This window comes from Saimiri boliviensis, chromosome 1 (assembly GCF_048565385.1).
Source record: "Saimiri boliviensis isolate mSaiBol1 chromosome 1, mSaiBol1.pri, whole genome shotgun sequence".
In the NCBI taxonomy this organism is placed as follows: domain Eukaryota; kingdom Metazoa; phylum Chordata; class Mammalia; order Primates; family Cebidae; genus Saimiri; species Saimiri boliviensis.
In genome coordinates, this window is record NC_133449.1 from 123,956,295 (window position 1) to 123,976,477 (window position 20,183).

General features: G+C 43.1%; 1 protein-coding gene across 2 annotated transcripts in view; it reads right to left on the bottom strand.

The window, feature by feature from the left end:
- LONP2 (lon peptidase 2, peroxisomal) overlaps positions 1-20,183 on the bottom strand; it is a 124,689-nt gene that overhangs the window by 2,080 nt on the left and 102,426 nt on the right. The window contains exons 13-17 of one of the 2 annotated variants that reach the window (XM_039475869.2): positions 14,623-14,830; positions 14,045-14,235; positions 8,447-8,664; positions 3,468-3,503; positions 721-733 (exon numbers count right to left, since the gene is read on the bottom strand). In XM_039475869.2, coding sequence (XP_039331803.1) covers positions 721-733; positions 3,468-3,503; positions 8,447-8,664; positions 14,045-14,235; positions 14,623-14,830 — 666 coding nt within the window. Of the gene's footprint in view, positions 1-720; positions 734-3,467; positions 3,504-8,106; positions 8,665-14,044; positions 14,236-14,622; positions 14,831-20,183 lie in introns of those variants that run through there. The other variant, XM_039475866.2, reaches the window with a different exon arrangement.

The window sequence follows — 20,183 nt, forward strand, 5'->3', positions numbered from 1 at the left end:
GGAGGCCAAGGCAGGCAGATCACTTAAGGTCAGGAGTTCAAGACCAGCCTGGCCAACATGATGAAACCTTGTCTCTACTAAAAGTACAAAAATAATTAGCTGGGTATGATGGCACACCCTATTAGGGAGACTGAGGCACAAGAATCCCTTGAACAACCCAGGAAGTGGAGGTTGCAGCAAGTCAAGATTGTATACCACACCTGCAGCCTGTGTGGTGGAGTGAGACTCATCTCCCCCACCTCCCCCCCCCCCAAAAAAAAAACGTATTGGGTATATTTGTGGAGGCGTATCATTTTGTAGTTTTCATTTCTTCTTCTTCTTCTTTTTTTTTTTTTTTTTTTTTTTTAGTATTCCCATATTTCTTTTTTTTTTTTTTTTTATTGCATTTTAGGTTTTGGGGTACATGTGGTGAACATGCAAGATTGTTGCATAGGTACACACATGGCAGTGTGCTTTGCTGCCTTCCTTCCCCTCACCTGTATCTGTCATTTCTCCCCATGCTATCTCTTCCCACCTCCCCACCCTCTTTTTTTTTTTTTAAGACAGGGTCTCTCTCTGTTGCCCAGGCTGGAGTACAGTGGTGTGATCTCAGCTCACTGTAACCTCCACTTCCCAGGTTCAAGTGATTCTCCTGCCTCAGCCTCCCAAATAGCTGGGATTACAGGCACTTGCCACCATGCCCAGCTAATTTTTGTATTTTTAGTAGAGATGGGGTTTGACCATGTTGGTACGGCTGGTCTTGAACTCCTAACCTTGTGATCTGCCCACCTCGGCCTCACAGTGCTGAAATTACAGGTGTGAGCCACTGCACCTGGCCTAGTTTTAGTATTTTAAAGTTTTTTATTATAAAATATGTCCATCATGTATACTTTGGATATTACAAAACTGCACATAGAATCGGATTGATCTGTAATCTTACTGTCCACTCAGAAGTGACATTTTTCCAGTTTTTTAAGTGTATGTACATGTGCTCATCCACGTTTGTTTTTTAGAGACAGGGTGTGTTACTCTGTCACCCAGGCTGGAATATAATGGTACAGTTGGCTCACTGCAGCCTCAAACTTTGGGCTCAATTGACCCCACCTCAATCTTCTGAGTAGCTAGGAGTTCAAGTGTGTAGCGTCATGCCTGGCTAACTGAATTTTTTTTGTAGAGATGGAATCTTGCTATGTTGCCCAGGGAAGTCTCAAAACTCTTGAGGCTCAAGTGATCCTCCTGCCTTGCCCTCCTAAATTGCTGAGATTACAGGTATGAGACACCAGTTCCAGCCACATGTTTATTTTGAAAGATATTGGGAGCTGTTTTATGTATTATGTAGCCCTTTCACCATACAACATGATTATTTGAGTGTTTCACCTCTTTAGTGATCTTGAAAAAACACAATTTTTCAAATTTATGAGGATTCACTGTAAGTTTAGCTGGGTTCTTGTTGGATATTTACGTGGCAGTTATTTTTTTATATGGAGTGTTGCTGTGTCACCAAGCTGGAGTACAATGGTGCCATCTTGGCTCACTACAACCTCTGCCTCCCGGGTTCAATTCCACTGTTTCAGCCTCCCGAGTAACTGGGACTACAGGTGTGCACCATCATCCCCGGCTAATTTTAGAAGAGATGGGGTTTCATCATGTTGGCCAGGCTGGTCTTGAACTTCTGACCTCATGATCCACCCGCTCGGCCTCCCCAAGTGCTGAGATTACAGGTGTGAGCCACTGCACCTGGCCCTGGTTATTTATAAACAACTCATGAACATATCTCTCTGTTTTCTGTTTATATTCTTAGGATTATTTTTGACATACTTTATTATTGCTTTCTGGAGAGGTTCCAGAGGACAGCAGTAGCAGTGTGAAATTTTCCATTTCATTTTCACCTCGTTTTACTAATTTAAACAAATTAAGGTAGTACATTTTGTGTTTGACAGTTAACTTGACATCTTAGTATTAACTATTTGCATTTAAGTCTTTATATTCTTTGGCCTATAGAGATAAGGCCAAGAATACAGCCATATTTCTTGGTCCATTACACATTTGATTATGAGGCATAATGCTTGTCCTTAAATTGCTTGTTATAATGAAGACTTACTCCATTTCTTGTGGTGTCTTCTTTCAGGAGGTTGTACATGGGGTAGGTATGGGAGACACTCATTAACTTCGTTGTTTCTTTTATGCCCTTAAAGTTGAAATTGTCCTGTTGAATCATGGGCCAGTTTGGTGTGTTACTTGTTGGGGAACAGTTTTTCCTTTGACTGTAATTTTTATTGTGATATGTATGATTTTTTTCAAGACCCACATTTTTGTAGACTTCAAACTTACATAAGTGACTGTAGCTTGGCTCACCAAAATAATAGTGTGTTGCCTACAACCCCCAAAAGCTCTTCATATTCAGGAACATCTGCAGTGATTCTACTAATGTTGGAATTCTGTTTCATTCACACTCCTGATTGAAGAATTCGTAAGTAATCCAAATTAAGAAAACAGTAGGTCAAATTCAACATACCTGTGGGGTGAGTCTGACTGCTGCATTAGAATGGACATAAAAGTAATGTTGGAGCTCGACAGGGTGAATAGTGTGTGTGAACACCATGCAAGGCTGTGGTCATTTGTGTAGGTTAAACATGAAAGGTATGGACAGAGTGTTACAGTCCTGGGGTTTGAAGCTGTCATTCCCCTCCCCATTCACCCAGTGTGCATGTTCAAAACACAGAGGATTATATGGTATTTTACTGCTTACGATCCTAAACTGGATTTACCAAAATAAATTTACTTATCTAAAAATGGCACCATCCAAACAAAATTTGTCATCAAGCATCTACTGAGATTTAGTGGCCAACTGTGGGCTGTGGATTCTAACTGCCTGGGTTGACTTCTGACCCTGTATCTACCAGTTTTTATTTAAATACGGTCTCTGCCTGGTCCCTCCGTAAAAGGGTATGGTGTCCACTGCGTGAGGGAATGGGGAAGGCTAGATATGCTATAAAGTGCTTATTATGCCTGCCTGGCACGATACCCCAGTGTCTTGCTGAAACAAACATTTTCCATATCCTTATATAGCTCTAAGAAATTTCTTTGACAAATACATTTTATTATCATAGATGTAATTTTCTTAGGCCTTTCTCAATTCTGAAAAGCATAACAGGTTTGCAGATATAAATAATGGAATGAAAGGATACCTGGTTTTGGGGTCACATTTTGACACTGTCATGTCATTTGGCACTGCCACGTCGGGATGAGGATTTAGCCTAAAAAGTTTGTATTGCCTAGAAATGGGCTGACAATATTAGAGTTGAACTTACTATTTAATACAAAAGATTTTATTAAGCCCAAAAAATGTTAAACAAACACATTGAATATTCTTTAGTTCATTAAGTACAAACTATAGTATGTTCCAAAGAAGTGAATTTTTATGGCAAATAAAGCCTAGAATTGTTTTAGAAGTTCTTTAGTCATACCTTTTAAAACATCTCAATGACCCCCGCCAGATCAGACCCTTTTGATATTTCCTTCTTCTTAAAGCATTTTTTAAGTGCAGTTTTCATTGTGGGATCCACCAAATGTTAGTAAAACAAATGAGCATTAGTGTTGGACCATAAGTCATCAAATTGGATGACAGACTAACTGTAGTCTTTTTTTTTTTTTAAGCTGCTGGATACAATTTTCATGGTGATAGGAGCTGAAGTACTTCTCATTTTGGCCAAAATGTGAGTTTAAACATGTAGTTCATTAAAACAACAAAAACTACTTGATGTTTACATCTAATAATCCTGGTTAAAATAAATTTTAGATTTGGAAAGGGAATTGGCAAAACTAACATTCTTTGTAGCAAAATGTCCCTTAAAATAGTCAAGTTGATTTCATTAGTTCATAAAGGAAAATGCAAAGCCCTCAGCAGTGAATTACCTGACATCATTGATTTCGGTCACTGTAAATGTGGACCAGTCGCCTATAACTGGAAGCTCATGGTGGTAGACATCAGTATCACATTACTTTATGGCCACGGATTTCTCAACTGACGTGAACTATTTTAGGAACAATCACATAGATGACATTCTTCACTGTATTTGCATTTGTAGCCACCAAGCAAGTAAGGATCTCTGCCCCTGATGTATGGTTTGAGGTAAGGTTCAGAGGGACTATTAAAGGGGCAAAGCCAAGTAAAAACATGGACACCTCCAGTGGATAGTGTAGAATTTCTTGATCAGCAAAGCACCTAAAGCTTTAGTTTTAATACTTGAAAAGGTTTAAAATCCCATGCATAAAACGTGGAATACTGGTAAAATACACAGATCCCTAGGTCTAGTGAACTAAAATTTCTAGAGTTAATTTTTTTTCCACATTAAATGAAAAGTGAGTTAATTTTCAATTTAAAAAAATCCAGCTTATTGTGATACAAGTGGTCTTTGGGTATCATCTTAAAAATCAATGTTAGAAAAAGATACTCAACATCACTAGTCATTAGGGACAATAGAATCAAAATACGTCACACCCATTTGGAGGGCTATTATCAAAAACCCAGAAAATGAGTGTTGGCAAGGATGTGGAGAAACTGGAACATTTGCGCATTGCTGGCGGGAATGTCCAATGGTGCAGCTGCAGTGGGAAAGTTTGGCAGTTATCAAAAAAACAGAATTACACTGTTGTCTTAGTCATTTGTGTTACTATAACAAAATACCTGAGACTGGGTAATTTAAAAACAAATTTATTTCTCATAGTTCTGAAGGCCGAGAAGTTCAAGGTCAAGGTGCTGGCAGACTGGTGTCTATTGAGGGCCCAGTCTTAGTTTCCAGATGGGACCTGTTGCTGTGTCCCCATATGGTGGAAGGGCAAAAAGGAGGTAATTAGTTCTCTTGAGCCCCTTTATAAAGGCACTAAATCCATTAATGAGAGTGGGGCGCTCATGACATAATCACCCCCCTAAAGCCCCACCTCTAGCACATTGGTGATTGCTTTCAACACACGAATTCAGTGGTGGGACATTCAGACCCTAGCATATTGATTTAGCAGTTCTGCTCCTGGGTATGTATCCCTAAGGGACCTAAGAAGGGACTTCAAGAGAGAGGTGTACACACACGTTCACATGATTATTCATAATAGCCAAGAGGAGAAAACAATCAGCAGATGAATGGATAAACCAAATGCAGCCTATGCATATAATGGTGTACACTGCTACTACATGGATAAATACTCACGGCTTGGTAAGTAAGAATGCCAGACACAAAGGGCAACTCTTTTTGATCCCACTCATATGAGGGCAAACTTAGAAAGAAAGTGAAACAGTGGTTACCAAAGTCTGGGGTGCGGGTGGAATTTGGAGCTCTTTAAGTGGGTACAGAGTTTCAGTCTGTGATGATAAAAAGTGCATGCAGACAGTGGCCACACCAAATGTAACTGATACCCCTGGACTATATGCTTAAAAAGTTAAAATAGTAAATTTTATATTTTGGCTCCCCCCCACCTCACCTACAAAAAAAAAAAAAAAAAAAAAAACAGGTGAAAAAGGAAGGAAGAGCTTAGACTTCAACCAACCAACCTTGAAACCCTGAAAAACCCCCAAAAACTCCAAGCTAGTGCAATAGTCATACTGTTGTTCCATGCCATACACAGCAAAGAGAATGCATCATTTTCTCAATGGGCCCCTTTCAAAGGCCATGTAAAAGCAAGTGCCCTTTTGTTGCTACAAACAAGTTCAAGGCTGCCTGCGTCAGGTTAAAGGAAGAAGACCGAGAAGGCAACTTATATTAAAAATGTCCTTTGTTGTCCCTGCTGTGTGGAATAGGGCAGAGCGATGTGGGTGTGGATGAGCTCCCTCTGGTTGCTGAAAGTGAATTCACAGTTTGTTCTAGTCCCTTTAGATGACAATGGAAACGATAAAATTACAGTAGTTGGTAAGAGTCAGTGGCACATTTTCAGATGTCCTTATGTTCTTTCTCTCCAACTGCCGTTAACTAGTGCTAGGTCTGGACTTTTCCTCTCAGAATGTATTCAGACAAATTTTATCAGTAGGTCTGCTATTTTATCACAGTATTTTGGCTGAATCTTTTCATTTTTTTTGAGACAGGTTCTCACTGTGTCACCCTGGCTGCTGGAGTGCAGTGGCACAATCTTGGCTCACTGCAGCCCCAACCTCCCTGATCCTCCCACCTGAGCCTCAAGTAGCTGACTACAGGAGGGTGCCACCATGCCCCTCCTGTATTTTTGTATTTTTTTTTGTAGAAATGGGGTTTTGCCATGTTGCCTAGGCAGGTCTTGAACTCCTGAGCTCAAGCGATCCACTTGCCATGATCTCCCAAACGGCTGAGGTTACAGGCATGAGCCATCATGCCAGGCCTAGACCTCCTTTTTATCCACGAAGTTCCAAAATGTGTTTACGTGCATATTCTTATATTGTGTAATATAAGATTCTAAAGTTCATTACTGGCTAGAATAATAACTAGAAATTGCTTACTAGTATTTCACATTGCATTTGAACTTAAATCTTCACAGTAACAATTAGTAATCCAAGCAACCCACTATTACTTGGATTTCATGGATGAGGAAAACTAAGATACAAAAAGTAGGTTTTTTTGCCAGTAGGCAGAAGAGCCTGACTTCATAGTCATATACAGTCTGGACTGAGTCCCAGTAGGAGCACATGGGCATGGAAGTCTACCAGGTTTGAGAACCGGTATAGGCAAGCAAGAAATAGAAGAGACGGGTTCTCACTCGGTCGCCCTGGCTGCTGGAGTGCAGTGGCGCAATCTTGGCTCACTGCAGCCGCGACCTCCCTGATCCTCCCACCTCAGCCTCGAGTAGCTGGGACTACAGAAGGGTGCCACCATGCCCAGCTAATTTTTGTATTTTTTGTAGAAATGGGGTTTTGCCATGTTTCTCAGGCTAGTCTTCAACTCCTGAGCTCAAGCGATCCACTCCCTCAATCTCCCAAAGTGACAGAATCAGGAGTCAGGATTCCAGGTTTAGGACCATCCCAGAATGGATGGCTGCCTCCCTCTGGGAGCTGCACTCTTCTGAGGTTGCAGGTAACCAGGACCAGGGTGCTTCTGTGTGGTGTGCCAGCACGTACCACTCTGTCGGATACAAATTCTCATGTTCCGAGGGCTGCTTCCCTCAGCATAAGAAAGGGCCTCTATTGGTATGTGTGGGCCTCATTGTAGGGTTCACTTGAGTCTTTTAAGAGACAGAGCCGGGCCGGGTGCGGTGGCTCAAGCCTGTAATCCCAGCACTTTGGGAGGCCGAGGCGGGTGGATCACGAGGTCAAGAGATCGAGACCATCCTGGTCAACATGGTGAAACCCCGTCTCTACTAAAAATACAAAAAAAAAAAAAAAAAAAATTAGCTGGTGGTGCGTGCCTGTAATCCCAGCTACTCAGGAAGCTGAGGCAGGAGAATTGCCTGAACCCAGGAGGCGGAGGTCGCGGTGAGCCGAGATCGCACCATTGCACTCCAGCCTGGGTAACGAGCGAAACTCCATCTCAAAAAAAAAAAAAAAAAAAAAAAGAGAGAGCCAGGCTGGAGTGCAATGGCGCAATCCTGGCTCACTGCAACCTCTGCCTCCTGGGTTTAGGGGATTCTACCTAGCTTCCCTGGTAGCTGGAATTACAGGGCATGTGCCGCCATGCCTGGATAATTTTTAATTTTTTGTAGAGATGGAGTTTCGCCATGGTCAGGATGGTCTTGAACTCTTGGGCTCAAGTGATCCACCTGCCTCGGCCTCCCAAAGTGCTGAAATTGCAGGTGTGAGCCATCACACCCGACCCACTTGAATATATAATATACATATCCAAGAATAGTTGGCTATACTTTCATCTTTGCCCAGTTCTAAGTGATTGGTTTCAGGATCCAATAAATTTTACAGGTAAATCCACTAAGTAATGGTCTATACCAGTGGTTCCTGAACTTGACTATGCAGCAGAATCACCTGGAAGGCTTCTTAAAACATGGATTTCTGTCCCCACCTCCCAGGATTTGATTCTGGCAGCCTGCTGTGGGGCCTGGGAATTACATTTCTAACAAGTTCTCAGGTACTACAGATGCTTCTGTTCTGGAGACTGCTGAGAAGCACTACACTGTACCTTTGCAGGGATAGTAACGATCCCACTAAAAACAAGACAAGAATTTGATTTTTTATCAGTTTACTAAATCAACATCTTTTTTTTGAGATAAGGTTCACCAATTTGGTCAGGATGGTCCCAATCTCCTGACCTCGTGATCCACCTGCCTCGGCCTCCCAAAATGCTGAGATTACAGGCGTGAGCCACCACGCCCGGCAATCAACATCTTTTATTTCTATACTAAACACTAGCCACTACTTGTGGTTCATTACTGTTGTGATTATGTCCCTGTTATGAAACAGGGACATCTTGCATACCCCTAATGGTGTGAATAAAATCAACTGTGTCAGTGCCTCTGAGCACTTCATAACTTAAAATTCTAAAAAGTTGAGATATGAGCCTACAGTTTGCTATTTAAGAGACCAGGTCTGGGCTTGACAGTAAAGCCACCATCAAAAGCTGCATTAAGAACCTCATCCAGGCAGCTTGCTGTGACAAAACTTAAATCCTGACGTACGTTGCCCGGGACTCCCTCAAGGTCTTTTTCGTTTCTCCGAGGAATAATGACTTGCTTCAGTCCTGCTCTGTGTGCGGCCAGCACTTTGTCTTTAATTCCACCCACCTGTGCGGAGAGAAAACCGTTCTCAGGGTTAATGATCACCCTCCAGCTGAAAGAAACTCGAACCCACCCTTCTTTCACTGAATTTAACCACTACTATTTTAAAACATCCAGATCATCTTCCATTTTGTCACAGTATGAGCTAGGAAAGCCAGGAAAAAGGCTGATAAGTAGTAAACTTTTGTAATGTTTCAATTGGTGTTATATTAAAGACTCTGATGGGGGGGATTCTAAATGGTTGAGAGGTATAAGTACCTCTTCTGTCAATGAGTCTTTTTATAAATACTGTCAAAGTAGACACTGGCATTCCATGTGGAATCCCAACCATCCTAAGGTTGGTCTGAAGCAGCAGCACATGACTCTGACCATAAGCACTGCTCCTGCAGAGCTTAGCTGTATGCCGGGCTACTTCCGTCTCTACAGATTTAAAGCCAGAATCTCTGTGCTGGTTAATGAAGAAAACACATCCCCAAAATAGGCTCCTATGGTGGCTTTAAAACATGTCTATAATGGTCCCCCGCTTGAATGTGGGCCAGGCTTTGTGACTTGGTAAGAAACAGTGTGGTGGGAGTGATGCTGTATGATCTCCATGGCTGAGTCACACAAAATGAGAGCTGCTGTCTGGATCTCTCTGGATCACCTGCCCTGGAGGTGGTGAGTCACCATGTCTGAGTCACTCAAGCAGCCTATGGGCAGGCCCATCAGGTAAGGAACTAGGGCCTCCTGCCACCAACCAGGACCAATTTGCCAGTTACATGAGTCAGCCATCATGGAAGCAGCTCCTCCAGCCTGTCAGCCTCCAGGTGACTGCAGCCTGGCTGGAACCTAGACTGTAAGCCGAGAGACTCTGCGTCAGAGGAACCCAGCTCAGCCTCTCCTGAATTCCTGGCCCAAAGGAACTTGGAGAGTATGAAGTATTCTTGCTTTGGGGTAATGTGTTGCGCAGCAATTGCCCACAAATACCGCTCTCAATCACAGCACTCCGCATCCGCAAGCCCCTTCGGGAGCCCTCTAAGCATCTGCTCCCATCGAGCCTGGCTGCTCCAGGCCTTCCTGCCCCACTGGCATCTTCTTTTAAGGTTTTTTTGTTCATGCTGCTGAAGTACACCTTCAAAGTACCTTTTTTTTTTTTTTTGAGACGGAGTTTCGCTCTTGTTACCCAGGCTGGAGTGCAATGGCACGATCTCGGCTCACCGCAGCCTCCGCCTCCTGGGTTCAGGCAATTCTCCTGCCTCAGCCTCCTGAGTAGCTGGGATTACAGGCACGCACCACCATGCCCAGCTAATTTTTTGTATTTTTAGTAGAGACGGGGTTTCACCATGTTGACCAGGATGGTCTCGATCTCTTGACCTCGTGATCCACCCGCCTCGGCCTCCCAAAGTGCTGGGATTACAGGCTTGAGCCACCGCGCCCGGCCTCAAAGTACCTTTTTTTAAAGGAGTGTAAGATGAACTGATTCCTTGCATGTTTGAAAATATTTTACTTTCACACTTGATTAATAGTAAGGCTATGTATCCAAGACTAGATTTCAAATCATGTCCTCTCACAGTTTTTGTTACTTTTTTCTTTTTCTTTTGAGATAATCTTAGTCTGTTGCCCAGGTTGGCACGATCTTGGCTCACAGCAACTTCCGCCTCCCTGATTCAAGCGATTCTCCTGCCTCAGCATCCCGAGTAGTTGGGATTACAGGCATGTGGCACCAGATCTGGCTAATTTTTTGTATTTTTAGTAAAGACAAGGTTTCATCATGTTGGTCAGGCTGGCCTCAAACTCCTGACCTCAAGTGATCTGCCCACCTCAGCCTCCCAAAGTGCTGGGATTACAGGCATGAGCCACCACACCGAGCCTCATTACTATTTTTAAAACATTTTTTGTAGAGATGAAGTCTTTTTTTTTTTTTTGAGACAGAGTTTCATTCTTGTTACCCAGGCTGGAGTGCAATGGCGCGATCTCGGCTCACCGCAACCTCCGCCTCCTGGGTTCAGGCAATTCTCCTGCCTCAGCCTCCTGAGTAGCTGGGATTACAGGCATGTGCCACCATGCCCAGCTAATTTTTTGTATTTTTAGTAGAGACGGGGTTTCACCATGTTGACCAGGATGGTCTCGATCTCTTGACCTCGTGATCCACCCGTCTCGGTCTCCCAAAGTGCTGGGATTACAGGCTTGAGCCACCGCGCCCGGCCGAGATGAAGTCTTACTGCATTTCCCAGGCTGGTCTTGAACTCCCGGACTCAAGCTATCCTCCTGTTTAGCCTTCGAAAGTTCTGACATTACAGGCGTGAGCCACCACACCTGGCCCATTTTCCCTTACAGTTTTGGAGGTACTGCACATACCGTGTCAGTGATGAGGCCGCTTTACCTTCAGTGATAAGAAGATGAAATGTTTTTCCTGGTTAGTAACGGTCCTTTCAACCTGAAGATACCTTAACTTCTAGGAAATGTTCAATTATTTCTTGGATAATTTGTTCCGTTCCGTTTTCCTTTTTGTTAGAACTCCTTTTAGGTGTTGGATTTCTAACAATTGTTGGAACAAATTGTTTTTCACTATAGTTTTTTCCTGAATAATTCTTTGACCACTTTTAAATCTCAAAGCTCCATCTTGTCGTCTGTTCTCCAAAGAGCTTTTTTTCCTTTTTTACCTGTATATGTCAAGGAATCGAAGGAGGTTTTGCCCCGCTTTGGCAGGCCTTTCTTTCAAGTGCTGCTGCTTTCTGTCCTGCCTCTTGGAACAGTCTGGAGCTGAGGGGTACTCCAGGCCACTGTGGCTCTGCTCTGCTGAGGCTGCGGAAACCTTTACTTGGGCTACGATTTGCTCTGAGAGGACCAAGTAGAAAATCCATTTGTTCTATGGAGATTTTCAATAAATTCCCATATGTTTCCATTTCACATCCTACTCCTGCTCTCTTGGTATGCACCTTCTGACTCTGACCCACCAGCACCTATCCCAGATTTCTTCTGCTGGGAAGACTGTCTCTACCTCCAATTCTGTCTTACCAGTCAGGACACTTTCATCTTCCCAGAAATTGTTTGAACTGTCAGCTGATGACCCCACTCCTTTTGGGGTATTAGAATTTATTCCCTTTTATTCCTTGCTTAGGCTACCATCTTGAATCAGGACACTGAAGGAAAGTTTATGGTCAATAAGCACCTGCCCATTTCCTTTTAGTAGCACAGCTAGTGTAAACCCCTAGGCCACCTGAAATGCAAGAGTTCCTGGGAAAGGTGAAGAAAAGACGTCACCCATTCCTTTTGAGTACAGATCTACAAATATGTAATAGAGTTCAGAATGTGACTTTCTGACTTTATGGCTGAATTACATTTTAACAGGAAACTGAGAGCATTTGTAGTGATCTTAATTGACTATTCTATGATCTACTTTCACCATTACTTCATAAAATAAGGACTTTCTTAGAAAAAAAAAAAAAAAAAAAAAGACTTTTTCAGCTGGGTGCGGTGGCTCACACCTGTAATCCCAGCACTTTGGGAGGCTGAGGCAGGCGGATCACCTGAGGTCAGGAGTTTGAGACCAGCCTGGCCAACGTGGTGAAACCCTGTCTCTACTAAAAATACAAAAAATTATCCGGGCATGGTGGTGGGTGCACGCTTGTAATCCCAGCTACTTCAGATACTGAGGCAGGAGAATCACTTCAGCTTGGGAAACAGAGGTTGCAGTGGGCCAAGATCATGCCACTGCACTCCAGCCTGGGCAAGAGCGAGACTCCATCTCATAAAAAATAAAAGACTATTTCTTTTTTTTTTTTTTTGCCTAACCTTGCTATGAAAAACTGCCAAAATTTTGTTGTGGACTAAAATGTAGTTTAATTAGTCTGTTGTAGACTAATACTGGCAACTAATAACTTTAAATAATCTCTCAAGTTCTGTGCATTTTAAAACAATATTTTTATAAGCAGTTTAGAATATGTTCTGGAGCCTTAAGACCCCACATGTATAGAATCTTTTCAAAACATAGCCATTAGATACGGTTAATCTTTCACTTATTTATTTTTATTTATTTATTTTGAGACGGAGTTTTGCTCTTGTTACCCAGGCTGGAGTGCAATGGCGCGATCTCGGCTCACCGCAACCTCCGCCTCCTGGGTTCAGGCAATTCTCCTGCCTCAGCCTCCCGAGTAGCTGGGATTACAGGCACGTGCCACCATGCCCAGCTAATTTTTTGTATTTTTAGTAGAGACGGGGTTTCACCATGTTGACCAGGATGGTCTCAATCTCTTGACCTCGTGATCCACTTGCCTTGGCCTCCCAAAGTGCTGGGATTACAGGCGTGAGCCACCGCGCCCAGCTAAGCTCAATTCTTAAATTTGAAGTTTCTTTGAGACCTCCTGTCCTCCTATGGAAACCTTTGCTAGTATAGAATGGAAACTGTAATAAGGATTAACCGGCCAGACGCGGTGGCTCACACCTGTAATCCCAGCACTTTGGGAGGCCGAGGCAGGTGGATCACGAGGTCAAGAGATTGAGACCATCCTGGTCAACATGGTGAAACCCCGTCTCTACTAAAAATACAAAAAATTAGCTGGGCATGGTGGCGCATGGCTGTAATCTCAGCTACTCAGGAGGCTGAGGCAAGAGAATTGCCTGAACCCAGGAGGCGGAGGTCGCGGTGAGCCGAGATCGCGCCATTGCACTCCAGCCTGAGTAACAAGAGCGAAACTCCGTCTCAAAAAAAAAAAAAGAATTGAGCTTAAAGTTTAAAAACAGCTACTATCCTATGTTGCACATGTGCTATATCTTTAACAATCTGTCAAGTCGAACAAGGCCTCAAATCTTCATGTGAATTACTGACATTTCTGATGACCACGCTAATATTTTTTTTTCCCTTAGCAAGTCTTCGTAGAAGGGAAAACGTGGGCTGAGTGTGGTGGTTCACGCCTGTAATCCCAGGACTTTGGGAGGTGGAGACAAGAGACTGCATGAAGCCTGGAGTTTGAGACAAGCCTGGGCAGCACAGAGAGACCCTGTATCTACACAAAATAAAAAAAAAAAAAATTAGCTGAGCATGGTGGCATGCTCCTATAGCCCCAGCTATTTGGGAGACAGACAGGAGGATCGCTTAAGCCCAGGAGTTAGAAACTATAGTGAGCTACGATCACACCACTGCACTCCAGCCTGGAAAACATAGTGAGACATATCAAAAAAAAAAAAAAAAAAAAAGAAAGAAAGAAAGAAGGGAAAATGAAAAATTGTTAGTCTGTCTTTTATTTGATCAAAATTTTAAAATATGAATTAGTTACAGGTATAAAAATTTAACATGTGCTTAAAACCAAGGTTTTGATAGAAGGCAAACCCCTATTTAAGTTTAAATATAGTATTAATTTTTAAAAATAAAAAAAAAAACATATAAATTGGTTTTTTTCATACTTACTGGAAGAACAAGACCTCTCAGTGTAATTTCTCCAGTCATGGCCACATCTGAACGCACCAGCCGCCCACTAAAAAGTGAGGCGAGACAGGTTACTATGGTAACTCCAGCAGATGGTCCATCTTTTGTGACAGCTCCAGCTGGGAAGTGCAGATGGATGTCTGTGTTGTCAAGAAGATCAAAACTTCCAAAAGCTTTAAAAAGGAAAAAAGGACTTTAATGCAGAAAAACTAAACCTGTTTTCTTTTTATCCTACAAAAAAAAATCACAAAAATGCATGTTTTGGGTAAATGAATCCTTCAAAATATAAGTGGACAGTACAATTTTAGTGAGAGTCTAGAAGAAGAGTTCCATTCTATTCTATGAGAGATTAAAACAAAATAAACCTTTTGAATTAGGTTCGAGTTCTAGCACTAGCCAAATAGTCCTGAAATGGGAACTACAATTTCCACAGGGGTTCAAAAGCAAAGGTGTGTACTTCACTAGATGCGTAACTGACAGTCTTGAGCTCATGCCAGTCTCCGCCATGGAATGGAGCCACCTCCTGGGTCATGCCTGCCTGGATGGGTGCAGGCCCCTACCGTTGGTCAGCTGGTACTTCTTTGCATTGCTGCGGAGCCAGCTGATAGCGAGGTGGGCAGACTCCTTCATCACGTCCCCGAGCTGGCCAGTCAGAGTTAACTGGCCCTCGCCATCCATTCGACTCGCCTCCACGAACATGATTTCTCCACCTAAGGGAGTCCAAGCCAAACCTATCGCCACTCCTGGCTGACTCAAACGCTGAGATACCTTGAAAGAAAGAGGAAAAATGATCAGAGTCAGGCTGGCAAATGTCAAAATATTTTCAGGTGACTGCAAGCGTCTGCTTATTCCATAGAGGACTTAAGCCATTTACCTCAAAGTTCTTGTTACCTAACATAAATCTGAGTCATATTCAGCACTTACTCTCCAGCTTTCTGCCAGAAGACAGACCTAAACTTTCTCTTTGACATTTATCAGAAGCAATTTTACCTTAAAATATATGTAAATAACTTGGCTTTTTATGAACCAGATCTAGTTACACATGCCCTAGTTTTCAAGGAATATACCTAATAGTTTTATCTAAGTATCTTTATTAGGCTGATATAAATATATATATATATATGTATCAGAGTCTCACTCCATTGCCCAGGCTGGAGTGTGGTGACACGACTTCAGCTCACTGCAACCTCTGCCTCCTGGCTTCAAGTGATTCTCCTGTCTCTGACTTCCAAGTAGCTGGTACTACAGGTGCATACAAGCCACCATGTCCAGCTAATTTTTGTACTTTTTGTAGAGGTGTGGTCTCGCCATGTTGGCCAAGCTGGTCTCAAACTCCTGACCTCAAGTGATCTGCCTGCCACGGCCTCCCAAAGTGCTGGGATTACAGGCACGAGCCACTGCACTCAGTTTACTGGGCTACATATTTATATATACTTCAGAACCTAGCTTCTTTTTAGGTAATCATGAGTTTGTTTCAAAAAGTAGAAACCCTCTTATTAGCAAACCTTTAAGAAGAGTGAGCCTGGCCAAGTACGATGGCTCATGCCTGTAATCCCAGCACTTTGAGAGACTGAGGTGGGAGGATTGCTTGAGCCCAGGAGTCTGAGACCATCCTGGGCAACATGGTGAGACCCTGTGTCTTATTTATTTATTTGAAAAGAAGAGTTTGGCCGGGCGCGGTGGCTCAAGCCTGTAATCCCAGCACTTTGGGAGGCTGAGGCGGGTGGATCACGAGGTTGAGAGATCGAGACCATCCTGGTCAACATGGTGAAACCCCATCTCTACTAAAAATACAAAAAACTAGCTGGGCGTGGTGGCGCGTGCCTGTAATCCCAGCTACTCAGGAGGCTGAGAATTGCCTGAGCCCAGGAGGCGGAGGTTGCGGTGAGCCGAGATCGCGCCATTGTACTCCAGCCCAGGTAACAAGAGCGAAACTCCATCTCAAAGAAAAAAAAAAAAAAAAGAAAAGAAGAGTTTATATTAGAAACTCTAGATTTTACTTCTCTACAGCTTACCTTTAATTTTCTCTGTTATTGCTGCAGAGACTATACAATACTACATAATAAACATCCTAGGTTCTTTCCCATAGCATGAGAGGTTCACTGTACCACCTGCCATCTTAAATTGAACATGTTGTCACCTGAGATTAGTAGCATAGGTGATGGGCCATAGGCTAACACATCCAAGTTATAAAAACATATAAAAAGTAACAGTGGAAAATCAGCAATGTTAACTCTCACTGTACCCTTTGAGCTTCAAAATTTCCTCTCCAACAGAAGTTACTCATGTTAAAGGAACTGAACACCACAGGCCAACTAAGCACCAATCCAAACATTTTTCTACTGAGAGTTGACCTCACTAAGGAACAGCAGCCTACAGCCTGATTTTCTGGGTACAGGGCTGGGTTGCTTCTTTTTCTAAGGGTGTTGGACAGTGAAAATCCTGATTGTAAAATTTACTCCAAAATTGTGTGGCATCCATTGAAACTATTGGGTACTTCTTTCCCCACCTTTTTTTTTTTTTTTTTTTTGAGAGTCTTGCCCTGTCGCCCAGGCTGGAGTGCAACGGCACAATCACAGCTCACTACAACCTCCGCCTTCCATGTTCAAGTGATTCTCCTGTCTCAGCCTCCAGGTAGCTGGGATTACAGGCATGCAACCTTCCAAAGCGCTGGGATTACAGGTGTGGGCCACTGCGCCTGGCCAAGCACTTATTTTCAGTAGTAAATATACATTTAAAAAAGGTAATCCTAATTAACTACATTTGACAGGTTAAAGATCTGAGAGGCCAAACTCCAGCATCACTGAGCTGACAGCATGCACCTCAGGTCACACTTCTCTTGAGCTTTGCCACTTGCCCTGTTCTGTACTAACTTGAGGAGAAAGATACAAAAGATCTATATGCAAGAGATGAGTGGTACTTAAGGAAAATACTGAAATCCTTATTTATAAAACTGTTCACAGGGTTTCTTTTTTCTAATATAAAATCAATTCTCTATACCTGAATGACACATCTAATTTGGGTGGGAATTTGCCACCCAAATTAGACATCATTCAGGCTCCTTTCTACGGCTGGACGACTGAATTATGTTTAACATAAAAAGTCATTTGGTACAATTTTGTTAGCTCTACCAAGAATAACCCCTTTCTTATAATATTTGAATCCTCAAAATTCATTTGTCAGAATAGTACCAAAAGTATCCTCGAAGAAGCAGTAGTAAGATTCTTGTTGATTTTTTTTTTTTCTGAGACGGAGTCTTGCTCTGTGGCCCAGGCTGGAGTGCAGAGGCATGATTTCAGCTCACTGTAACCTCTGCTTCCCGATTCAAGCGATTCTCTTGCCTCAGCCTCCCAAAATAGCTGGGATTACAGGCACGCACCACCATGCCTGGCTAATTTTTGTATTTGTAGTAGAGATGGGTTTCACCATGTTGGCCAGGCTGGTCTCGAATTCCTGACCTCAAGTGATCTACATGCCTCACCCTCTCATATTGTTGGGATTATAGGGGTGAGCGACCACACCCAGCCAGATTGTTGTTTTGTTTGTTTTGAGACAGAGTCTCACTCCGTCACCCAGGCTGGCAGAGTCTCACTCTGTCACCCAGGCTGGAGTGCAGTGGCACAATCTTGGCTCAATGCAACTGCTTCCCTCTTACCTCAGCTCCCGAGTAGCTGGGACTACAGGCACCCATGACCATGTCCAGCTCATTTTTTAATTTTTTTGTAGAGATGGTGTTTCACAATGTTGCCCAGGCTGATCTTGAACTCCTGCCCTCAAGCGATCTTCCCACCTTGGCCTCCCGAAGTTCTGGGATTGCAGGCATGAGTCGCCATGCCTGGCCAAGATTCTTACTGATTACCATGTTGCTCGAAGAAGCCAAGCCAGTTTCCAACATTCTCCATTTGCTGGAGAGTCTTGGTATTTTGGGTGGAAGCAACCGGTAAATTGTAAATTGGAAGGGTGAGTGGTGTAGATAACTACATATGGCCAATCCTAGAGCATCTAGGCTCACAATTACTATCCTGACTTCGTAACAAATGTTCTGATATTAACCTGAAAATGGGAGTAATGCCAAATCTCTGTAACAACATCAACATACGTGGGGGGGAGTGTGGGGGGGAAGCTGAAGTTACTACCAAACCTGGAATCTGATCAAGGCTAACAGTAGTTATAGAAGAAGCAAAGCACCTTTAATTCTTGGACTTGGAGCCATATTCTTTAAGGACGTGTGTTTTGAAACTAACTGATTAAACTGATTGTTAAATCAAGCATCTGGCTTCCATGAATTTCTCCTTCAGAAATGATGAAGTACAAGTAAATAGGGATATAGAGGATGAGATACATGCTGCTTTTTTTTGCTCTTGAATGCAGACACCGTTTTCCAGCATCTTAACCCCTTTACACAAAACAATTTGTGTTTCATAGCAAATAAGTGACTCAACATAATTTCAATGTGATGTTCATCCACCAGTACTTTCCTATCAGCTTCTATTCCCATGACTGGTTTGTGGAGTCATCAGTTACAACAGCCAAGACAGGCCTAGGCTTGAAGTCTAGAATGTTTTTCCCACTAGATGCCAAAGTGGAATGTGGGTATCTCAAGGTCATTTTTGTTGCTCAATTTCTCACCTGTACAACTGTTACTATTCAGTTTCCTTCTATGTCTAATAAATCTTGTTCCATGAAATGATCAATTTCTTCTAAAATAATTCTATCAATAAGGTAAATATACAGATTAAGGCATTATTTAAAATATTTAAGTAAAAACGTAATAATAGAATGTGTCTTCTAATGTATGACTGCATTCTTTTTTTCTTATTTTTATTTTTATTTTTATTTTTTTTGAGATGGGAGTTACGCTCTTGTTACCCAGGCTGGAGTGCAATGGCACGATCTTGGCTCACCACAGCCTCCGCCTCCTGGGTTCAGGCAGTTCTCCTGCATCAGCCTCCTGAGTAGCTGGGATTACAGGCACGTGCCACCATGCCCAGCTAATTTTTTGTATCTTAGTAGAGAAGGGGTTTCACCACGTTGACCAGGATGGTCTCGATCTCTTGACCTCGTGATCCACCCGCCTCGGCCTCCCAAAGTGCTGGGATTACAGGCATGAGCCACTGCACCCGGCCCTATGACTGCATTCTTAATACGTCAATGCTATTAGTTTTTAAAGAGCATTTGGAGTATCTAATCATTGCCAATTTCACACTACTCTTCCTTCTTAACTAAAAATAGTGATATTTGATTGAAATCTTAAGTATGCACAACTCTTTATGACCCTTCCAAGCCTAGACCAATGCATATAGACCCATCGGAGGGACCCAGATTTTACATTAATTCAACAATCCTTTACCAAGCATCCTGATACAGACTCTGTTACAGGCCACAGGGACATAAGCATGAATACCTCCCAGCACTGAGAGGCTACGTAAGGACAGCAGATACAGGAGCAATTACACTTCAGTCTAGGAGCAACAAGCTATCTATGAAATGCTTTCATCCATGGGAGACCTGAAGAGGCAAGGGTCCCTCCCTGTCTGAAGAGAAGGCACAGGTGTCACAGGAAAGGCTGAGTCTTAAAATACGAGGAGTGTGCTGGGCAGAGAAGGGCCAGCAGACGCCGAGGAATGGAGATATGAAGAGTTTTGTAAGCACGGTGCCACAAGAGACACAGAACCTGAGCTATCAAACTGCTGTGGTGTGCAGGTTGCTCTGTAGTGGTGTTCTCACCATCGACTGGTTTCTTTTATAGCTCACAGAGCACTCTGAATGCTCCTCCCTTGGCTGTCACCACAGAAGCCATCCATCTGGCAACCTCTTTAAAGTCTTAGTACTGAGATCCCAAGCCTTGAATTCATGAATATTTTTCTAGTTGTAGATTTGTTTCAGTGGCATTCAAACAAGGAAAGAGAGGATTCTACATCCCTTGGAGAGGTCCTGGGGTCCACCACTGTCATCTCCTAAGCAGCATTAAGCAGCCCCAGCCTGCCTGACACTGGCATTGCTGAGAACCAGCTGCTCTCTGATCCTTCTGGTAGGGCCTTTTCTTGGCACAACGGATTCCTGCCAGGGCCTTGGACCAGACTGAATATGCAGCATCAGTACTGCCTTCAACAGGTGGCAC